Genomic DNA, 19,981 nt, shown 5'->3' on the forward strand with positions numbered 1-19,981 from the left:
CTTTCAAAAAGGCCAGAAGAGGTTTGCTATCACGAGATAACTAGAATTTTGGACCAATGAAGATGACAATGCGCTGTGTTATTCTAGATAAAGAAGAACAGAGACTTGAAAAACAGGGTGAATTTGATGAAAGTGATAAAAAAAAATAAGAATGCAGGGGAAGAGATGAGAAGCTAAGGAGGCCACAGACGTGAGCACCCAAGTATGAGATATTCCTATCTTATGATATAGCAATACAATGGCCTGAGCAGTTTGGCAAGAGTCTATTCTTACCTAAGTCTATTCAGGCTAACAGACACTGACTTGAAAATGTATGTCTGGCCTCTTTATCTTCGCTAACTGTATTGTTTTAGCTATTTGGATAAATTTAATCAATACAAGAAACTGTGATGTTCTATATTATATACTAGAAAAGGATCTAAAATTAAGATTCAGAGACTCTATAGACCGCAGTTATGGCTTGAAGTTTTGTTTTGGTACTGAAAGTTTCAGTTCAAGAATTGTAAAAGAAGAAGAAGAAGAAGAAGAAGAAGAAGAAGAAGAAGAAGAAGAAGAAGAAGAAGAAGAAGAAGAAGAAGAAGAAGAAGAAGAAGAAGAAGAGGAGAAAGAAAGAAAAAAGAAAAGAAAGGAGTGAAAGAAAGAAAGAAAGAAAGAAAGAAAGAAAGAAAGAAAGAGAGAGAAAAAGGAAAAATGTAAAAGAATTGTAATGTTTTAAGGCTATCATTAGGACATACAGGTCATTAGTCACCTTATAAATGATCAAATTCTTTGACATGCTTACAACTATGCTTGTGCTCATGCTAAAAACAACAACAGAGAGAAGCTTTGTTTAATTTTCTGTGTGTTTTCAAGGTTAAGCCTAAAACAAGTAATGAAAGACAAGATTATTTAAAGTCAGATGTACTTACTAGACAGCCTTCAGAAACTCTTCAGAGACCTGCTGAATACAGCAGTTAAAGTTTTCAGTGAAGGGGGCTGGTGAGATGGCTCAGCGGTTAAGAGCACCCGACTGCTCTTCCAGAGGTCATGAGTTCAATTCCCAGCAACCACATGGTGGCTCACAACCATCTGTAAAGAGATCCTATGCCCTCTTCTGGTGTGTCTGAAGACAGCTACAGTGTACTTATATATAATAAATAAATAAATCTTTAAAAAAAAAAGTTTTCAGTGAAGCTCGGAGGTGGTGGTGCATACCTTCAATCCCAGAACTCAGGAGGCAGAGGCAGACTCATCTCCAAGTTCAAGACCAGCTTGGTCTATAGAGTGAGTCCCAGGACAGCCGAGGCTACACAGAGAAACCCTGTCTCATAAAACAAAAGGCTTCCTGTATCAGATAAAAGTGTCAACTCCCAGAGGCAGCCCTAAGGACTCCTCCAAAGATGACTCCACCTGGATCATGGTGATGATGCTACCCAACGGGTGAACTGTCCCCTTCCTCACCCACTTTCAGGACCACTCAGCAAGACACTGGAGAGTTGACTGCCCCTCTTTGCCTCACCAAGGTAGGTCATTCTCTCAAGTTTCTTACCCACAGGAAAGCCTCTCGGATCTTTTAGTCCTGGCAGCTAATGCTGCCCTATGTGGGCATCTAATGGATGTGCCCAGTTAGAGAGTTAATGCTGTTCCGTGTGAAGGCTGGAGACTGAAGCCACTGTGCATCCATGAAGCCTGTGTCAATCGTCCAGGTAGCTGCTAAGTCTCTGTCATTTATTGATACAGAGGCTATTTGGTTTATACTTCCTGCTAAAGTATATCCTTCTCAGATCTCTGATGGTGGTGACGGCTCAGTGGCTTTATCAGCTTAGCAGCAGCTGCCTGGTCAACGCGTCTCATGCATAAAAACCAGGCCTTGCTTTCTCTAGAGCTGTTAGGTCTTCTGGTAAGAAAGGCAAACACACACAACAGATTCCTGTTGTGTGAAAATGGAACATTTTCTATCCCTCTAAGTAAAGGAACTTGCTTTGCAGAGACTGCTCTCAGTAATCAACCACTTGTGTCTCGCAGGAAGTGATGAAATGGAAAAGGCTGTGGGGTCTATGTGTAAGTTGCAAGAGTCTGAGAAAATAATAAAAAAAATAATAATGAAACTTAAAGATGATGGTAAGACTTCAAAGGTTCGGAGTTTTAAAATAGTCATCAATGAAGTTCTGATAAGCTGGTAATCTGGCTCTAGTAAATCACTGGCTACTATTATGGTCACACGCTCAAAATTTTAACATTTCCTTTGGTTGTTTTCTAAGCACAGACTAAAAGGTGCTTCTTATTGTGCTAAAAACTGTCTCTACCCAATCTATACACAGCCAGGCCTCTGAACAGAGGACAGTAAGTTCGTGTTTATAGCTCAAAGTCATCTTTTCGGTCCCAAAGCTTTTACTATGATTCAAAGTCACGGGTCTGCTGCTTTTTTCTACAGTGCAGATTTCTGTACAGATTACAAACAGTGGTGATGCTAGCATATCTAAAACTTTATCTTTTTGTAAAGCTTAAATTCATGTTCACTTCAGGGAGTCATGACACGGATCCAATGGACTCCAGATAAGTACACCTGTCAATCACGAGCCTAAGCCTCCCTCTACTGCTTCCTGAGGGGTAGTTCTGAATGTAAGATTTTTCCTTTAAGTTCTTAAACTTTAACTTCTGTCCCTAGCCTGTACCTGTCCCAGCAGATTTTCACTCAGCGGCAGATACCATCCATGAATCAGCTGTGGGCTACATACTGCTCCAAATGGCCATGAGCCCTGGACTCGGCTGAGAGCTGATGTAGACCACTCCAGACATTGAGATTGCCACCCCATCTCTTCAGTTGGTTCAGCTAACCAAATGCTTCTGATGATTGCCCCAACTGCCTGAAACCCAACCCTTGGCCTTTGACTAGCATTTCAGCCCTCACAACAGTGTCCTAGTTACGGAAGAGAGTACATCTCTCCATATCCTCAACAGAAGGCTGGGATGTTAGGTCTAAAGGAAACTGTGACCCTGCTGAAAGGGACCACACTTTGTCATCCTGACCACCCCTACTGCTGTCAAGGTAGACCATCTGCACCATATGTAGATACACCACTCCCAGGTCTACATATCTCTGTGTAGATGTACCAGGATACATTACAGGGGAGGATGACCTAGCTGCAGAAAAATGGGCCATCACCAAGGCCACTGAAGACAAGACTGATGCAGGTTGTAGACTAATAATATTTTATCTGACTGGTCCCTCCTGCTCTTTCACAGGCTATATGTCTAGATTCCCCCTTTAAGAGCAAAGGCAAACACGCCATAAATGTCTCACAGCCGCATTTTTCTACCATGTGCTGTTGTACCAACCCTGCTATAAATGTGTCTTTAGAAATGTCTCTGGGTTCCTGCTCTCAGTTTGTGGGTATATGGTGAAAGGTAGCTACTGTTTTCCAGAATTGCTGTACCATTTCCCACCAGCAGGACACAGGGAGTTTGACTTCTCCACACCCTCACCTGATGCTGTGTTTTGAGATTACCCATCTCATGGGCATGAGAGACTCGTGCTTCCCGCAGTGCCTCCTCCAGTGGTTTTATACCTTGTTGTGGTAGCTACAATGTAACAGGAACAATGTCTCCCCAGCTGCAAGCCCAGACCCCATAGGCTTCCTCTGTCTCACTAGAACTGCCCAGCTGTCCTGAGAGCATGGAGGGTAGAGATATTGTCATTACTCCGGCTACCAGCTGGCCAGCACCAGATATGTGTCTGAGTCCTTCTGAGACTTGCCAGTCCAGCTGAGTGCTAGGTGACTGGAGTAGAACCTAGCCAGCATCAGCCAAACTTGGCCTGGAACAGAACTATTCAGCTGACTCAAAGTCATAGCCAAGAGTAAATTTTTGTGTTTTTTTAACAGTGTCTAGTTGGGGCTGGAGAGATGGCTCAGAGGTTAAGAGCACTGACTGCTCTTCCAGAGGACCTGAGTTCAAGTCCCAGCAACCACATGGTGGCTCACAACCATCTGTAATGAAATCTGATGCCCTCTTCTGGTGTGTCTGAAGACAGCTACAGTGTACTTAAAGATAATAAATAAATCTTTAAAAAAAGTGTCTAGTTATGAAACAATTCCAGTTTATTCTCAGTCCCTACAGACAGACACATCAGCAGGTAAAACTCTTGCCTACCAGTACTCTGTCTGCCGATCCTTCACTGTTGTCAAGAATTCCCTTCTTCCTTTCTTTCTTTCTTTCTTTCTTTCTTTCTTTCTTTCTTTCTTTCTTTCTTTCTTTCCTTCTTCTTCTTCTTCTTCTTCTTCTTCTTCTTCTTCTTCTTCTTCTTCTTCTTCTTCTTCTTCTTCTTCTTCTTCTTCTTCTTCTTCTTCTTCCTCTTCTCCTCCTCCTCTTCTTCCTGCCCCTCCTCCTCCTGCTGTCCCTCCTCCTCTTCCTGCCCCTCCTCCTCCTGCTGTCCCTCCTCCTCTTCCTGCCCCTCCTCCTCCTGCCCCTCCTCCTCCTGCTGCCCCTCCTCCTTTTCCTGCCCCTCCTCCTCCTGCCCTCCTCCTCCTCCTGCCCCTCCTCTTCCTCTTGCCTCTCCTCCTCCTCCTCCTGCCCCCACTTCTCTTTGTAACCCCCATTTACGGTTTCTCTCTCGGACAGGCATTACTGTCACCAACACTGATGTACAGGCGTTTCTCTGTGAGCAGCTTCCAGTGAGGTGCTGATCTCATTAAATTCATGAGAGATTGACAAATAGGTTTTAAAACAGTTGTGCCAATTCAAACTGCCACCAGCATTGCTAGATCTTGTCCCTCTGGGTCTTATTACAATGTTAATAAGGGGGTGATGACATATCTCTACCCTCCATGCTCTCAGGACAGCTGGGCAGCTCTAGTGAGACAGAGGAAGCCTATGGGGTCTGGGCTTGCAGCTGGGGAGACAGTGTTCCTGTTACATTGTAATTGACTGATCTGGAACTCCCTATGTTCGTCTCAAACTCCTGATCTTCCTGTGTCAGTCCCTGGAGCCAGGAAGTGACAGGCACATGCTGCTCTCCTGCTATATACCTCTTTATGAGACCTATGCTTTATGCTCCTGTATAAGCAGCTAGGGGGACACTGCTGGCTTATTTGATGGGTATGTGTTTAACTTTATAAACATTCTCAATAGTTGTACCATCTTTCCTGCCAACATAGGGTGAAGAGCCCAGTCCCGTCACATTCTCATCCACAGCAGGTAGGACCAGGCTTCCCACTTACACAGCTAGATCTGTAATTAACCAAGACAATCGATTCTCCTGTCTCAGGTTCCTGTCAGTCCTCACTCAAAGAACAAACTGAGCTGACTGAGGAGGAAAAAGAGAGAGAGAGAGAGAGAGAGAGTGTGTGTGTGTGTGTGTGTGTCCATGTGTATATGTACCAATAATCACATACTCGTACACACACACACACACACACACACACACACACACACACATCCACAAAAGAGTAACAATTTGAATAAGAAAGCAAAAAACACCTCTCCTTAAAAATCCCACACACATTCTTGAGGTGCTAATCGACTGGGTTTGTGTGGGAGTTGATAAGTTATAAAATGGGAGTAATCAAGAGAGAGCTGTCAAATATAGAGGGGTAAGAGAAAACCCATCAACATGTGAGGGTGTCTCAGTTAGGGCGACTGCTCTATCCCCCCTCTCCTCCTCCCTCCCATGTTATAAAGGAAACTCAAAAAGTGGGGAAACGCCTACGATTTCTGTCTGTCTCCTACCACCAGCAAGCAGGTCAGAGCTTGCTTCTATTTAGTTTTATTTATATTGTTGGCTAATAAATTAATTTTTGAGACACGGTCTCGCTATGTAGCACTAGCTGGACTTGGACTCACAGAGATCCATCTGCCTTCTGAGTGCCGGGACTGACAGTGAGCCACTACATACCTGAACGTGTTTTATTTTTGCTGTTGGTTTTTAGGCTGCTTGGGTGGAAACCCCAGTCTCTCTCTAGAGCCACCAAGTCCATCACTGTGGGCTCAGGGACACAGCCTTCTATGTTTAGAGGTTCTTTTTAAAAGGTATTTATTTTACAGGTATGGGTATTTTGCCTGCATGTATGCAAAAGCACCATGTGTGTCTGGTGTTTGACGGCACTAGAAGAGGGCGCCAGATCCCCTGGAATTGGAGTTACAAACTGTTGTGAGCTGCCATGTGGTGCTAGAAACTGAACCTGGGAAGAACAGTCACTGTTCATAACCATTGAGCCTCCCCTCCACCACACCCCTCTTGTGTAGCCTTCCCCAGCACTTGAGTGGGCCCCCCCCCATGTGGGCCACAACTGCTGGAGTTTTTGTGCTTCATTTCCTGTGCTGTCATAACAGGCACGAAGGGAAGTAAGGACAGTCAGACAGTCCATCAAGTTTTGCTCCTTGCTGGAACCTGTCCAATCAGTCCTGGCAGCCACTGTCAGGTGCACCCAACATCTAGCTCCTTGCCCTGGGTTCTGGGGTCCTCACTACTCATCAACGTTTTCCAGTGGTTTTAATTTACATTTGTTGATGTAAGCAGAATTCTCACCTCAGAAAGAATACTTTTATTTCGAACCACATATGAATGAGCAGGTCCCAGGAACACAACAGGACTCGAGTGGCTACCACTGAACAGCAGCACTGACAGAATTCAGTGCCCATGGTGGGGGGGATGGAGTCTTTACTTGCTGTTGTTAGGAAAGCAAAATAATGCAGTCACCATGGCAGACACGAAGGTGTTACACACACTGACTGGGTCTAGCACTCCGGTGAGGTATTTGTAACAAACTCTCTGCTCTGAACTGTATTCGGGACCCTGGAAATACCTTCCTTAATAGGTCTGCTCTGTTGTCATACAGCATTATCCCCAGTACTCAAAAGCTGGAAGTGACCCCAGTGAATGCTATTTCATGACAGATGAAGCAAGTGCCACACACACACATACACACACACACACACACAGAGTGGACTCAGACACAGAAGGGTCTGAGGTCGTCTGCTAAGTGGACAGGGACAAGTACTATGTGGATGCACTTGGAGTCCTGGAGGAGCTTCAATTAGGGACCACAAAAATGTCCCAGAGGTGGGAGGTGGCTATAGAGGCTATGGCTGTACTCAGTGCCACTGAACTGCACTTAAAAAAAAGGCAAGTGGGGGGGCGGTCCTGGAGGGATGGCTCAGTGGTTACAAACATGGTCTGCTCTTGCAGAAGACCTGAGTTTAATTCCGAGCACTCATGTGGCCACTTACAACCTTCTGAAGTTGTAGTTTTAGGGAATCTGGCTCACGCTTTGACCTCTGCAGGCACTGCATACATCTGAGACAGATGCAGGCAAAACACTCAGACACAAAATAAGATAAATTATTGTAATTAAAGGAACTGATTATGGTAAGAGGGCAGGAGAGATGGCTTGGCAATTAAGAGCATATGCTGTTTTCCGGAAGACTGGAGTTCAGTTCCCAGAACGAATGCCAGGTAGCTGATAAGTACTTGTTACTCCAGCTCTAGGGAACCTGACACCCTCTTCTGCTCTCCATAGACATCTGTGTACACACAAACACACACACACACACACACACACACACACACACATACACACACATACACAGAGAGAGAGAGAGAGAGAGAGAGAGAGAGGGAGAGAGAGAGGGAGAGAGGGAGGAGAGGGAGAGGGAGAGGGAGAGGGAGGGAGGGGAGAGAGGAGAGAGAGAGAGAGAGAGAGAGAGAGAGAGAGGCACACACATGATTAAAAGTACAATTTTAAAAAGAAAGAAAGCAGGCAAGTAGGCCATGGGGAGCAAGCCAGTAAGCAGCACCCCTCCACAGCCTCTGCTTCAGTTCCTGCTTCCAGAGCCCTCCTTGAGTTCCCACACAGGCTTCCTTTGATGATGGACAGGAAAGTGGAAATATAGGCAAAACAAGTCCCTTTCCCCAAGGAGTTCATTGTGCTGGTGTTTATCACAATGGAAAAATCTATCTAATACAACCAGGCTGCCCTTGAACTCATAGAGCTCCACCTGCCTCCTCCTCCTGTTCGATGGGAACCACCCATGCCTCACCACTGTGTCTCCCAATATGTTTTTAGCACACAATGCTATAACTCTGTGATCTAACCACATGGACGTGTAGCGTTGGTCCATCTGTTTAAGCCGTTGTGGTCAGTTGTACATCTTGACTGTTATTCCGTGCTTAAGTTATCCATTCTCTCAAGAAGGGAAGGGAAGATTCTTCCAACTTGCTCCCACTCACGGTCTCCGGCAACTGTCCTCCTAGTGTGAACTGTAAATATGCGAGGATTTTACAGGTGTCCTTTCAGACTGTGTGTCTGCACTCCAACCAATTATTTCACAGTCTTAATGCGACATACCTCACACATCCTAAAATCCACCTACTTACAGCGTTCAGGTCAGCATTTTTTAGAATCTTCACAGAGCTGCACAACAGTGCCACAGTCTGGTTTATAACATTTTCCTGGTCCCTCAAGCCTGGAACCGTTAGTAAGCCACTTCCACTCCCACCATCCCCAACCCCGAGCTACTGACCTGACTCTGGTCTCTGTGCTTTGCCTCATGGTGGACATCACACAGTTCCTATGATAACCGCTCCTTCTTAGACTGCCTCCCTTCACAGAGCCCGGGGCTTTCAGTGATCACCCATGTTTCAGAATTTCACTGAACTTTCTGTACAGGGAGGCTTGGTGATGTGTGTTCATAATCCCAGCCCTTGGGAAGCTGAGGAAGGAGGATTGTGAGTTCAGTGCCATCCTGGGCAACATAGCAAGACCCTGTATCAAAATAAGACTTTAAAAAACCCTACCCATTATTACTTTTAACTCGTTAAATATCTCACTTATTTAAATGTGTGTCGATATGAGCTGCGTTTCGTTCTGGATTGTGCTACAACATTGGAACCTGGGTACCCTAAGGAATTTGGTTAAGGTGTGAATTACTGGAGTTTATGCGTATTCATGTTCATTGTATGTGGTCAGGATCCCTCTCAACAGTACTGACACCAGCAGAGCTCTGAAGCCAGTGTCCTGCCAACGTGCAGTACTATTCCTCGGGAGGGAGACATGGCCCGAAGCTGGGCACGCTCACATTCTTTACTGAATCCATCTTGTTCAAAGACTCAATTCCGAGGCAGAAAGATTGATACCCTACAGGTACAGCAATGGATTCACTTTCTCAGTTGAATCAAAGAGTTTAAAGTCAGGGAGAGTTTGAAAGCCAGGCAAGGTCAAAACTTATTCAAAGAAGATACTTTTATTAGAGTTTAAAAGAGAAATCCCAGGGAAGGCAAGTTGTAATGCTTCCCATCTGTCCAGAGGAGGAAGACGGAGGAGGGAAGGAGAAAAGTTATAGCATTTGAGTTAAGCCAGCATAGAAGTCAACCCCTTAACATGTGAGCAGCTACATTGGAGGGAGGCTTTAAAGGCAGAGCAAGAGAGCCCAAAGAAACCCCTCTAAGCATACATGAGCCCTGGCCGGCATCTGAAAAAATTTAGGCAGACAAACCCATCCTAATCTCACGGGGATTGGAGAGACCATCCTCAGGGGCAGGAATTCTGAAAAGGAAAAATTCGTTATGTCATTAAAAGAGTAATTATTCCTCCTACCGCTTTAGCATGACTTACAGCAAGCCTAAATTCCTAAGGGCGGTCACTAGACCAGTGGGATCAATGGATGTATGGTTTGGGTAATTGGCAACATTAGGTCCCCATCCAGGCCAGAGATTTCATCCCCTTAACCAGAAGGAACTAGTCTTCTCTCGCTGGATCTAGACTGTTGCTGTGTCAAGACCAACATGCTGACAATAGGAAGCTGCCATTGGGAGTAGAAATGTATAAACAGCACCACACGGTTTGTCTTTTAAACTAAACTAAATAGCTATGGACACACATCTGTCTCAGATATTTTCAGTAAAGGCATACAGACATGTACAGCAAAAAGCTCTCCAAATTGGCAGGAGCACTTCTATTAATTAGCATGTGAGATTGGTCTCAGTCCCTGTCTTTCCTAGAGTTGACATTTTTTTCTCTGTTTATTGGCAAGGACGAGAGCATTAGCTCTTCTGGGCAGGAGCCATTTAGATCTCCCCCAAACCCCCTTGTAGTAAACATCTAATGGCTATGTGTTTCTTCAAGGTTTATTTCTTTAGCTCTTTGCTGCTGGAATTCAGAAAATATGGCACTTTTGGCACGCTGACTATTTAGATATGTTGACTCAAACACATAACTTTTGCCTCAAAAACTTAACTTTCACCTCAAAAGGCAATTAGACATGGTTTACTTGGGAGCTAAGTATGAGTAGCTATGTCATTGGATCACTGATTTATTGTTAAGTTTCAAACCCGGGACAATCAGCTGAGGTGCTTATCAAAGCAGATCTGGCCTCCAGCTTCTCCCAGTTTCCAGAGTCCCTACCTATTACAGGGTATAACTGGCATACCCCATCCTCCATCCTAAACTCTCCAGCCCGAGGGCTGAGCTGCTTTTCCTCCAGAGGATCTTTCTTGTATAATCTAGACATTTTGATTACCTGCCCCCTTTGTACCTTTGGCCTCCTGGCTGCTACACCTCCTTCCCCTCCCCAGCTCCTCATGGCTCAGACTGATCCTGTCCACTTTGGACTCTCCCAGATGTCCCTGCCTCTGGCTGTGCTCTCCTAATATATATATATATATATATATATATATATATATATATTACACTTTTCCTTCTACCATATTCAGAATAGTCATATCCTTTTTCTTTCCTTTTTATTTCTTTCTTCATTCATTTCGGGGAGCCCAAGTTCCACATTCCTATGGGAAAGCAGTTTCTTGAAGATTTTAGAATAACATAATAGGGAAGGCTACAAACAAGACACTTTAAAAATACATCGGCAGAAACATTAGTTCTATGGTTACAACAGGGTGAGGAGACCTCTGCTATAGGCTTCAGGTGCTAAAGCCTTTTGGTTAGTGAAAACTGCGACTTTGTAAATCCTTCCCCAAAGGTTTGTATCTGTTTGTCACAGGAGGTTAGGTCTGACCCAGGTGGGTAAACAAATGTCTACTTCAGGTGCCAAAAAATAGCCCCAAGATATGTACTAATCAGTCCCTGGACCAGCGACATTTTAATCTCCCCACAATCACTGAACTTTTAATCAGTTCATGGGCTTTGCAGAAGATTTTGGGTTGAAGATGGTGGACTTGTGTTCATAAAACAAAGGAAAGGGAAGATCTGCTGGCCTTGAAATTCGAATGTGCTCAAGTTCAAGGTCTTATCACTTCTGTGAGTAGATCCTGGGTGCCAGCTGCAGCCCTGCAGAAAACGTAAGTAAGAAAAGATCTCTCACATCTTGTTCTTCTCATCCTGGTGCAACACTTTCTACAAAGTTCTACTAAGTCTTGACCTGCCAAAGAGCAGACAGCCTGGGCCCTTTCCTGGTCATGCTGACACAATGAGAAGAGGGCCTGAGTCTGCTAGCCTACCCAGACAGATGTGGGTCACACACAGTTGGCTTCTGGTTTGGCCTCTTGGAAGAGCTTCTATGAGCCACTGTCTGTCCTGCACCCCAGGGACACACATTAGGACACTGTGTGATCTCCAGGCCCGCTGAGTTCCCTTAAAAATCCTTTGCTGACCTTAGAGCCTTCCACCTTGTAGATAAGAGGGTAAAGAGGGTTGAGTCCCCTTAAGCTGTGGAAGTCACACCCTGGGCTGTGATTTCTTCCTGCACATAAATATGTCTTTTCTAATCTGCCTTTTCCTTTTATCTGTCTCTGTTTGTTTATCTCTCTTCTAATCTTTCTTTTCCTTTTATCTCTACTGTTATCTCCCTTCAAATCTGTCTATTCACCGCAGGGAGCCTTGGGGGGAGGGAGTGGTCCTGGAAACCTCCCTTTGCTCCAGTACAACGGGCTCCACAGCGCCAGTTTTCATTTAAAATGTTGGACAACTTGAATTTATCTTCTAAAACATTCCTTTTAGTCCTGAGATCATAGTAGCAGGGGATAAACTAAGAAATTTTTAGTGAAGATTCCTGCCTTGGGGCTGGAGAGAAGGTTCAGTTGGTTAAGAGTTTCTGCTGCCCTTCCAGAGGACCTGAGCAATTCCCTGAATCCACATAAGACACCTCACAATTGACTCTAGCTCAAGGGGACCCAACACCTCTTCTGGCCTCCGTGGGCACTGCACATAAACATACATTCTCTCTCTCTCTCTCTCTCTCTCTCTCTCTCTCTCTCTCTCTCTCACACACACACACACACACACACACACACACACACACACACAGAGACACACACACACACACAGATACAGACACACACACAAACTAAAAAAAGAATAAGATTCCTGCTTTTTCTCAATATTAATGTAGAAATTACACAGTGTAGAAATGGCAGGAAAATGTCCTCCTCTAACTGGAATTTCAGCTCATTAATGCTTCTGATAGATGGGAAATCCCCCAGGCTGTGCTATTCAGTCATGTCAGGTGGTTATGTCTTAAAATACACTAACAAAGCAACCTGTACACACACACACACACACACACACACACACACACACACACACACACAGGTTGTTGTTTTTAGCTGAAGTTCCCTGGCTGACTACTTAAATTTACACTGACAAGCTGCTTGTTGGGCAGGAAGGAGACAGAAACATCTCAGAGGAAGTCGCCTGGGCAATGACAGGAAATCTCAGGTGGAGAATGGACAACTTGAAAACTGGGAGGCTGACAGAAAAACTGGCTTCTTCCTTCAGTGAACATAACAGAAAAGTATAGAAAAGAAACTGGAGTCTCTCTTTCTGAAAAGGTACTATTTATACATGGGGCCGGAGAAATGGCTTAGCAGTTAAGAACACCATGGGCTACTCTTCTAGAGGATCCTGGTTTTAAGTCCCACCACCTACATGGCAGCTTAGAACTCTCTGTAATTCCACTCTCAGAAAATCCAACCTCTTTTGTCTCCTCAGGCACCAGGCATGCGCACAGTACACAGACATACATGCAGGGAAAATGTTTATACACATTAAAATGTTTATACACATTAAAAATTTAAATAAAAAATTAAAAAATTATGTTTCCTGTGTGGTGTGTGTGTGTATGTGTTCTTGCAAGTTCAGGAGTATGTAAAGGTGGAGGGGGTCAACATTGAGGGTCTTTTCTAAGCACTCTCCTTGTTATCTCTGTCTCTTCTCTCTCTCTCTCTCTCTCTCTCTCTCAGGCTGTGTATGTATTCCTGTGTGTGCATGTGCCATGATGCACTTGTGCAGTAAGTAGACAGACTTGGGTGATGCCACCTCTCATCTTGCCACAGACTCACCAGATATTCACTATTTTAGATACTCACCATTGAACCCAGTCTCACATGTACCCTCATGCTTGTATGTTGTGATGATGATGATGATGATGATGATGATGATGATGATGATGATGATGATGATGATGCAGGGTTTCTCATTGAACCTGCTGTTTGGGTTGAACTGACTGGACAGGGAACTCCTAGAACCCACCTGTCTCTGTCTCCCCAAGGCTGGGAACCACCATGGACAGATTTTTTGATGGCTTTGGGAGATGACCTCAAGTCTTCATGCTTGGAGAACTTTCCCAACAGCTGTCCTCCCGGCCCCCTGAGGTTTATCTTGATTGTGTGTTGCCACAGCTGAGAGTGAACCCTTCCTGTCAGGCAGTACATGGAAACCTTCTTCCCTTTCCTTCTACTCTGGTCCTCAGTGGGATGGATGAGCCTGATCCCCTGCTGGTGCAGTAGAGGAGTCCACAGATTCCTGTGCTAATCTCCTCCATTGACAGCCTCACAGGTGCAGGAGTCGTGTTGGTGCAGCCAGCGGAGCAGCCCATAGCTAGTCCACATGCAAACTAACTGGGGGAGGATGGGCCCCAGCAGATCATGTCCGGGCAGGGTCCTCCCTAATTAAGTGCTGCCATCATTTTCACTATGCAGAGTTCTAGAAGGCTCTTGGCCAAGTGAGGGATTCCTGCCCCCAGCCCTCTGCCTCGTGCTCTCTGCGTAGGAGGGGACTGCAGACCACAAACATGCACTGCTAACCCTTGACTTATGCAGATTTCACAGACAGGGTCTTGCTATGTTCCCTTGGCTATCCTGCCACTTACTATGTAGCCCAGGATGGCCTCAAATTTACAACAATCCTTCTGTCTTAGCTTCTCAAGTGCTGCTGGTATTACAGACATGTGCTACCATACCTGGCACAATCCTGACTTTTAAAAATAAATTATATATATACACATACATACATATATACATTTATATATATACATATATATGAAAATAAGGGATTTATGAGATTGCTGAACATTTAGGTTCTATGTGCATATTTTAAATTTTTTTACATTTTATTTAATTTGTGTGTACATGTATGGATCTACATGTGCTACTACTCCAGTGGAAAACAGAAGATAACTTGGGGGAGTCTATTCTTGTTGTCACAGAGATTGAATCTGGGTTGTTAGTTTTGGCAGCAGCTATCTCCCTGCTGAATCATATAGCTTTGGCTCTCTATATGTGTGTTTATTTATTTAACACATGGCCTCCAGTGCAGCACTGGCTAGTCTAGAACTCACTAGGTAGATCAGGTTAGCCTTGTACTCACAGAGATCTGTCTCTGCCTCCCAAGTGCCGGGGTGTGCACCACTGTGCCTAGCTCTACATGTGTGTTTTATGACCAACGCATTGATGTTAATATTTTAGGTATGGCAGTGGTATTGTGATTATATTCTACACAGAAGAATATAATTGTCTGTTAGATTCACAGTGGAGTGAAGGTGGAGTCACCACTGTCTTCATCCTCTGGATCAAAACAGGGAAGTTGATGCAGGGTTGGAATTGACCCAGGGTTGGGGTAAGTGACACAGCACGGGACAGTCATGAGGCTTAAGGTCCCCAGGCCTTGTCAGAATTGTGTCACCTGTTGTGACTCCACTATAAGATTATTTTTAAAAATACTGAATTGTTACCAAAAGGTGGTGTGTACCCTCCAATATGACAACACCCAACAGGAAAATTTAGCTGTGTGAGACTTGTTCTTCCAGTCCTTCAGAGCCCTAGACAAAGGCCCAGCTTGGTGCTGTGGCTCCTGACCCTGATTTGGTATCCTCCATGTGACTGCCGGAAGTGGGCCTTGGCTCTGAGCTCCTGCAGGATTCACTGTGTAGATATCAGGATATCCCTTTGTTTCCTTTATTTCTTGGGTGCTTCTATTTTGGCATCTGGTCCTGGTTTCCTATTTAGAGAAGCAACAAAGCCCACATCTTAAACAAATAGATGTAAACACTTTGATTCAAAGATAAATGGGAAATAACAGTGCAGGTGGCACTCAGATATTGTAAAAAAATTTTCTTTAGGGTGTTAAAGAGATGACAGAAGTTTGGGAGGAAGTGGATGACAAGTTGCAGGAAATATTTTCCTAGTTTATTTATCAGGTTGACAAAGTGTCCTCACACAATCTGTTTTTCTCTTGTCCCCGGGGATCTGTGCTGGGGCCACAGGGACTGCTCCGGATGCCTTCTGAGACCTTCTCAGATGAAGTATTAACACGCAGGGAAGAAGAGTAGTGGGAGGAGCTGGGATCTCCACACTGGAGGCGGGCGAGGCTCTTTATCCATGGGCACCAGACATCATTATTTACCTGGTTAGTAAAAGACCAAAACTCTGGGAAGGGGGTGGACAGTGTGAAAGATAAATTCTTCAACATTTGCTGATAAGCACTGGTTGTTTTGAGGTAGGAAAATGTCCTGGTTACAAAAGGAACACAGTCAGCAAATGTGTCCACTGGCTTCACTGTTTGCCTAACAGGGTCTTTAGATGTGGCCCACACTGGAAGTCACAACCCTGGGATCATGAGTAGGCATCACAAGCCCATATTTAATTACTACTCCCTCTCCCCCCTCTCTGGTGATTCACGTAGAGAAGTCTCATGCACCCTATCTGTTTCTTCAACTGTAAGAGCTTATGAACTCAGGGGGCTGTTCTAAGTGAGGTCACTTACTACCATTCCCATCACCCCGAAAACAGCCTCTTTGCCTTTGACGGTCACACTCTATCCTACACCCTACACTCCTCCATTTCCCCTTTCTGCACTTTTATCATCTCAAGAATACCGTGTGAAGGGGCCAGCAAGATGGCTTGGTGGGTACTGTCACTTGCTGCCAAGCCCGATGACATCAGTGTCATTCCCAGGACCCGCACAGTGGCAGGAGAAACTTGACTTTGCAAGTGGATCTCTGACCTTCACACACTTTCGATGGCAGAAGAGAGGGCTAGATTCCTTGGCACTGGAACTCACAGTTGTGAGTGGTCAGTGTGGGTGCTGGGAACTAAATCTGGGTCCTCTGCAAGAGCAACAAGTGTTCCTAACTGCTGAGCTATCTCTCCACCCCAGCCACCTTAAAGTTTTCCCATCTGGTACAGTTCTCTGAAGAGTCATCAAAATTGTTAACTGTGTCAACAACCCATCCCTTTTTATTGCTGAATAATATTTCATATTAGGAGCATGCCACAGTAGAGTTATCCATCAAAGGACTTCTGGGCTGCAGCCAGTTCAGGCTGAACCCATGAATCATCTCACCCACAGGGTTGTGAGAATGTCAATTTTTATTTCTCTGGGATTAATGTATTTTAAAAACCATGTTGGCATCATATCTACAGCCTTGATGTTCTCTTTAATATCCATTACTGAGGCCAGGGAGATGGCTTAGTGGAAAGTGAGAAGCAGCTCCCATAGGTTGTCTGCTGACCTCTGCATGCATTGCCCTGCTTGAGTGCCTACTTTGGCTCCTCTCAACGATTCAGCATGGTGGAGAGAAGTAAGCCAAACAGACCCTTTGCTCCCTAAGTTGCTTTTTTCAGGGGACAGTTGGAATGAGGCTCATTTGGAGGGCACCCTCAGGCCCTGAGGACCTGTCTACACGACTATCTACATGACAGAAAGGAAACAAATAAATGGATGTGTGTGTGTGTGTGTGTGTGTGTGTGTGTGTGTGTGTGATATGTGTGTGCATTTTTATAGCTTGATAACCTGAGTGCTACAACCAAAGGGCTGTGCGATCATAATGGTCTAAGGTCTAAAGTCTCCTGTGCCCTACCAGCTCCCTTTTCTGTATTTTGTTAGCTGTCTGCCATGGGGCCCAGGCACACTCAAACTTACTAATGCATTCTGTGTGGAAGACACTGGCTGCCCAAGCGGGTCCTGGATGAAGAATGGATCTACCACTGTGAGTTGCTTTGAACCTCTTTAATTTTAGCCACCCGATCCTAGTGCCTGGTTAAAAGAGAGGCAGGAGAGGCTCAGGAGTGAAGCGGGGTGTGTGATCTCCAGCGCTGGAAATTAAAAACAGCAAAGCATAACCAAGAACACCCAGGAAGGGTTTGCACACACCCTGGGGCAGATTCCTTTATTTCCTGTAAGAGGATAGTGGAACCTCCCCTCCTCCTGTAGCACCTGGTACCCAGTCTGGAAGATGTGTTCTCTTCTGCGCAGCTCATCTCACTCACATTCCCAGTGAGGCTCCTTAGGGCCTGAGGGTGCCCTGCACATGACCCTTCATGCATCCAAATGTCCCCCGACAAGAGCAAGTTGGGAAGGAAAGGATTTACTCGGCTCAAGGCTCACTTATCCCAACCACATTGGATCATTGTGGGAAGCCAAAGCGGGCACTCAAGCAGGGCAGGAACGAAAGCCAGGGCCGCGGGAGAAAGCGACTTACTGGCTTCTTCCTTATGGCTCGCTCAGACTGCTGTGTTAACACTTCAGAACCCCTTTCTCGGAGGTGGCACAGCCCACAGTGAGAGCTCCCCCCACCCCCCATCAATCATCAGTCAAGAAAATGCTCCATAAACGGCCCACAGGTAAATCTGATGGGGGCATTTTCCCAGTTAAGGCTCCCCTCGCCAGAAGACACTAGTTTATGTCACAGACCAGGAATGGTGGCCTCTCAGAAACCAGTGAAACCTTAGTGTTCATTCCAGATCCTTCCCCAGCCGGCCTGACATTCAGCTTTATGTCCTTGTTCATGGCATCAGCCTGTCACTTTTCTTTCAAATCATGTTGCTTTTACCCAGGTCCTGGTGCAGCTGAAGTCAGGTTGCAGCGTTTTCTTTCAGGGAAGTGTTGCTCCCTCACTGACCTTTGAGATAATTCCCTTGGAGCATCCATGGGATTGGTTAACAGAAAGTTCCCAGTATTGCCTTGCTGATGGATTGAATCGGGAAGAACTCAAGGCCTCCTTGGCCCCTGGGGAAGTGTGGCCTTGGAAAGAGGAGTCAGAGGGTGCTCTACTATGTCCTGGGGCGCCTGTCTTAGTGCTATGTCATGGCTCCACCGCCAGAGGCTCCAGACAAGAGCTAACCGGCTGGAAGGCTGTCACTATCGCCCAGCGACAAGCGACGGGCGCGCGGCGGAGGCCTTAGGCCAAGCGCTACCGGCTCCGGGGCTGAAAATGCTCGCCCGACTCGGCGCGCTCTAGGGGTTCAGCACTGGGCCCGTACTCTCCGCTTTCCCGCCTGCCCCGCCCCCACTGCGCTCGCCCCGCCCCACGCGGCCACCTGCTACCCAGAGCGCACCAGTGGAGGGCGCGGGAGCGCGCGCCCCGGCGCTAGCAAGGCCGGGAGGATGGCGCGGGCCTCGCTGATACAGCCGGGGCTCTGGGCGCTGCTGTTGCTGCAGGCAGTGGGCCCCGCCGTGGCCGCCAAGCTTAACATTCCCAAGGTGCTGCTGCCCTTCACGCGAGCCACGCGTGTGAACTTCACTCTGGAAGCTTCTGAGGGCTGCTACCGCTGGTGAGGCGCGCGGGCCCTGCGGGAGGCGGCAGGTGCGCGGGAGGGGGCTTGGGCCGCAGGTGCGCGGCGTGCTCGCTCCAGCCGGCCCCGCGTGACCCCGCTGCGCGTGCTCGCTGTCTACGCATGGCGCCCGGGCCACTCGTGTCTGGGCTGCGCGGGAAGAGGAGGCTCTGATCGCCGGCTATGGAGGGCAGCGCCGCACGTGGCCTCGGTCCCCTGCTGACAGGGCCCAGAGGAGCTCCAGCTTGAGCAGTCAAGGCTCTGGAATCTGTGGGAAAGAGGGGATTCACCACTGGCGCCTGACTGGTGTGAGAAGAGTGTCTGTAGAGACTTGGGCAAGGAGTCTGTGGGAGACACACCACACCCGTTCAGCCACTTTGGGAGGGTCATTAAGTCTTGGATGAAAGGACCATTTTCCAGCTCAGAAGTTGGGAGGTGAAGGAATGAGATGCTGGTGGAGTGGGGTCTGCTTTGATTACCTGGACTCCAGCAAGGTGCTGTGGTCCAGCCTTTGGCAAGGCAGATGGGAGAGCTTCTAGTTGGTGGTGCTGGCTGAGTAGGGTGTGACCAGGTCACACCCTTGACCCACACCCTAACCTCACTAGTGCTAAACAGTTCCACCCTTCTCTCAGGCTACACTTTGCTGTTAGCCTCCTTGAGAATGTGTTTAGGTCATTGATCCTCAACCTGTGGGTTAAGACCCAGTTTGGGGAAGCAGGTATTTACATTGCGATTCATAACAGTAGCAACATTACAGTGATGAAGTAGCGACAGAATAATTTCATGGTTTTAATATAGTTCAACAACATGAGGAATTGTAGTAAAGGGTTGCAGCGTTAGGAAAGTTGGGAACCACTGGCCTAAGTTAAGGCTCAACTTGCTAGGTGTGTGTGTTTGTTAATGATCTGTGATGCCCACCGCTCAGACCCATATTCTGTTATATGTACTTCTCAAACTTACGTGTTTTAAAAGTCTGCCTCATAAGGGTGGCATTGTATCCTTGTAATTACTTCACTGGGGAGGCTGAGGCAGGAGGATCGCCTCTTTGAGGTCAGTCTGGAGTATGAGACCAGTGTCTCTAGGTTGGCTTCTGAAGTATGAAGAGGCAGAGTCTTTCCAGCTTGCAGTTTGGAGTGAATGCTTTACCCACGGGGACTGTTTATTCCTCTCTGGGGCCTTGTTTTGAGTGGGGAGATCAGCTGTTAATACTCTGGAGGGACA

At 46.4% G+C, this 19,981-nt stretch overlaps 1 protein-coding gene across 1 annotated transcript in view; it reads left to right on the forward strand.

Annotated features, from left to right (window-relative positions):
* The first annotated feature begins 18,486 nt into the window (after positions 1 to 18,486).
* Positions 18,487 to 19,981, forward strand: part of Nup210 (nucleoporin 210) — a 94,412-nt gene continuing 92,917 nt past the window's right edge. Inside the window, exon 1 of the mRNA XM_032907225.1 lies at positions 18,487 to 18,760. Within this exon, the coding sequence (XP_032763116.1) occupies positions 18,594 to 18,760 (167 nt within the window). The 5' untranslated portion in view covers positions 18,487 to 18,593. The remainder of the gene's footprint in view (positions 18,761 to 19,981) is intronic.

This window comes from Rattus rattus, chromosome 6 (genome assembly GCF_011064425.1).
Source record: "Rattus rattus isolate New Zealand chromosome 6, Rrattus_CSIRO_v1, whole genome shotgun sequence".
Lineage (NCBI taxonomy): Eukaryota > Metazoa > Chordata > Mammalia > Rodentia > Muridae > Rattus > Rattus rattus.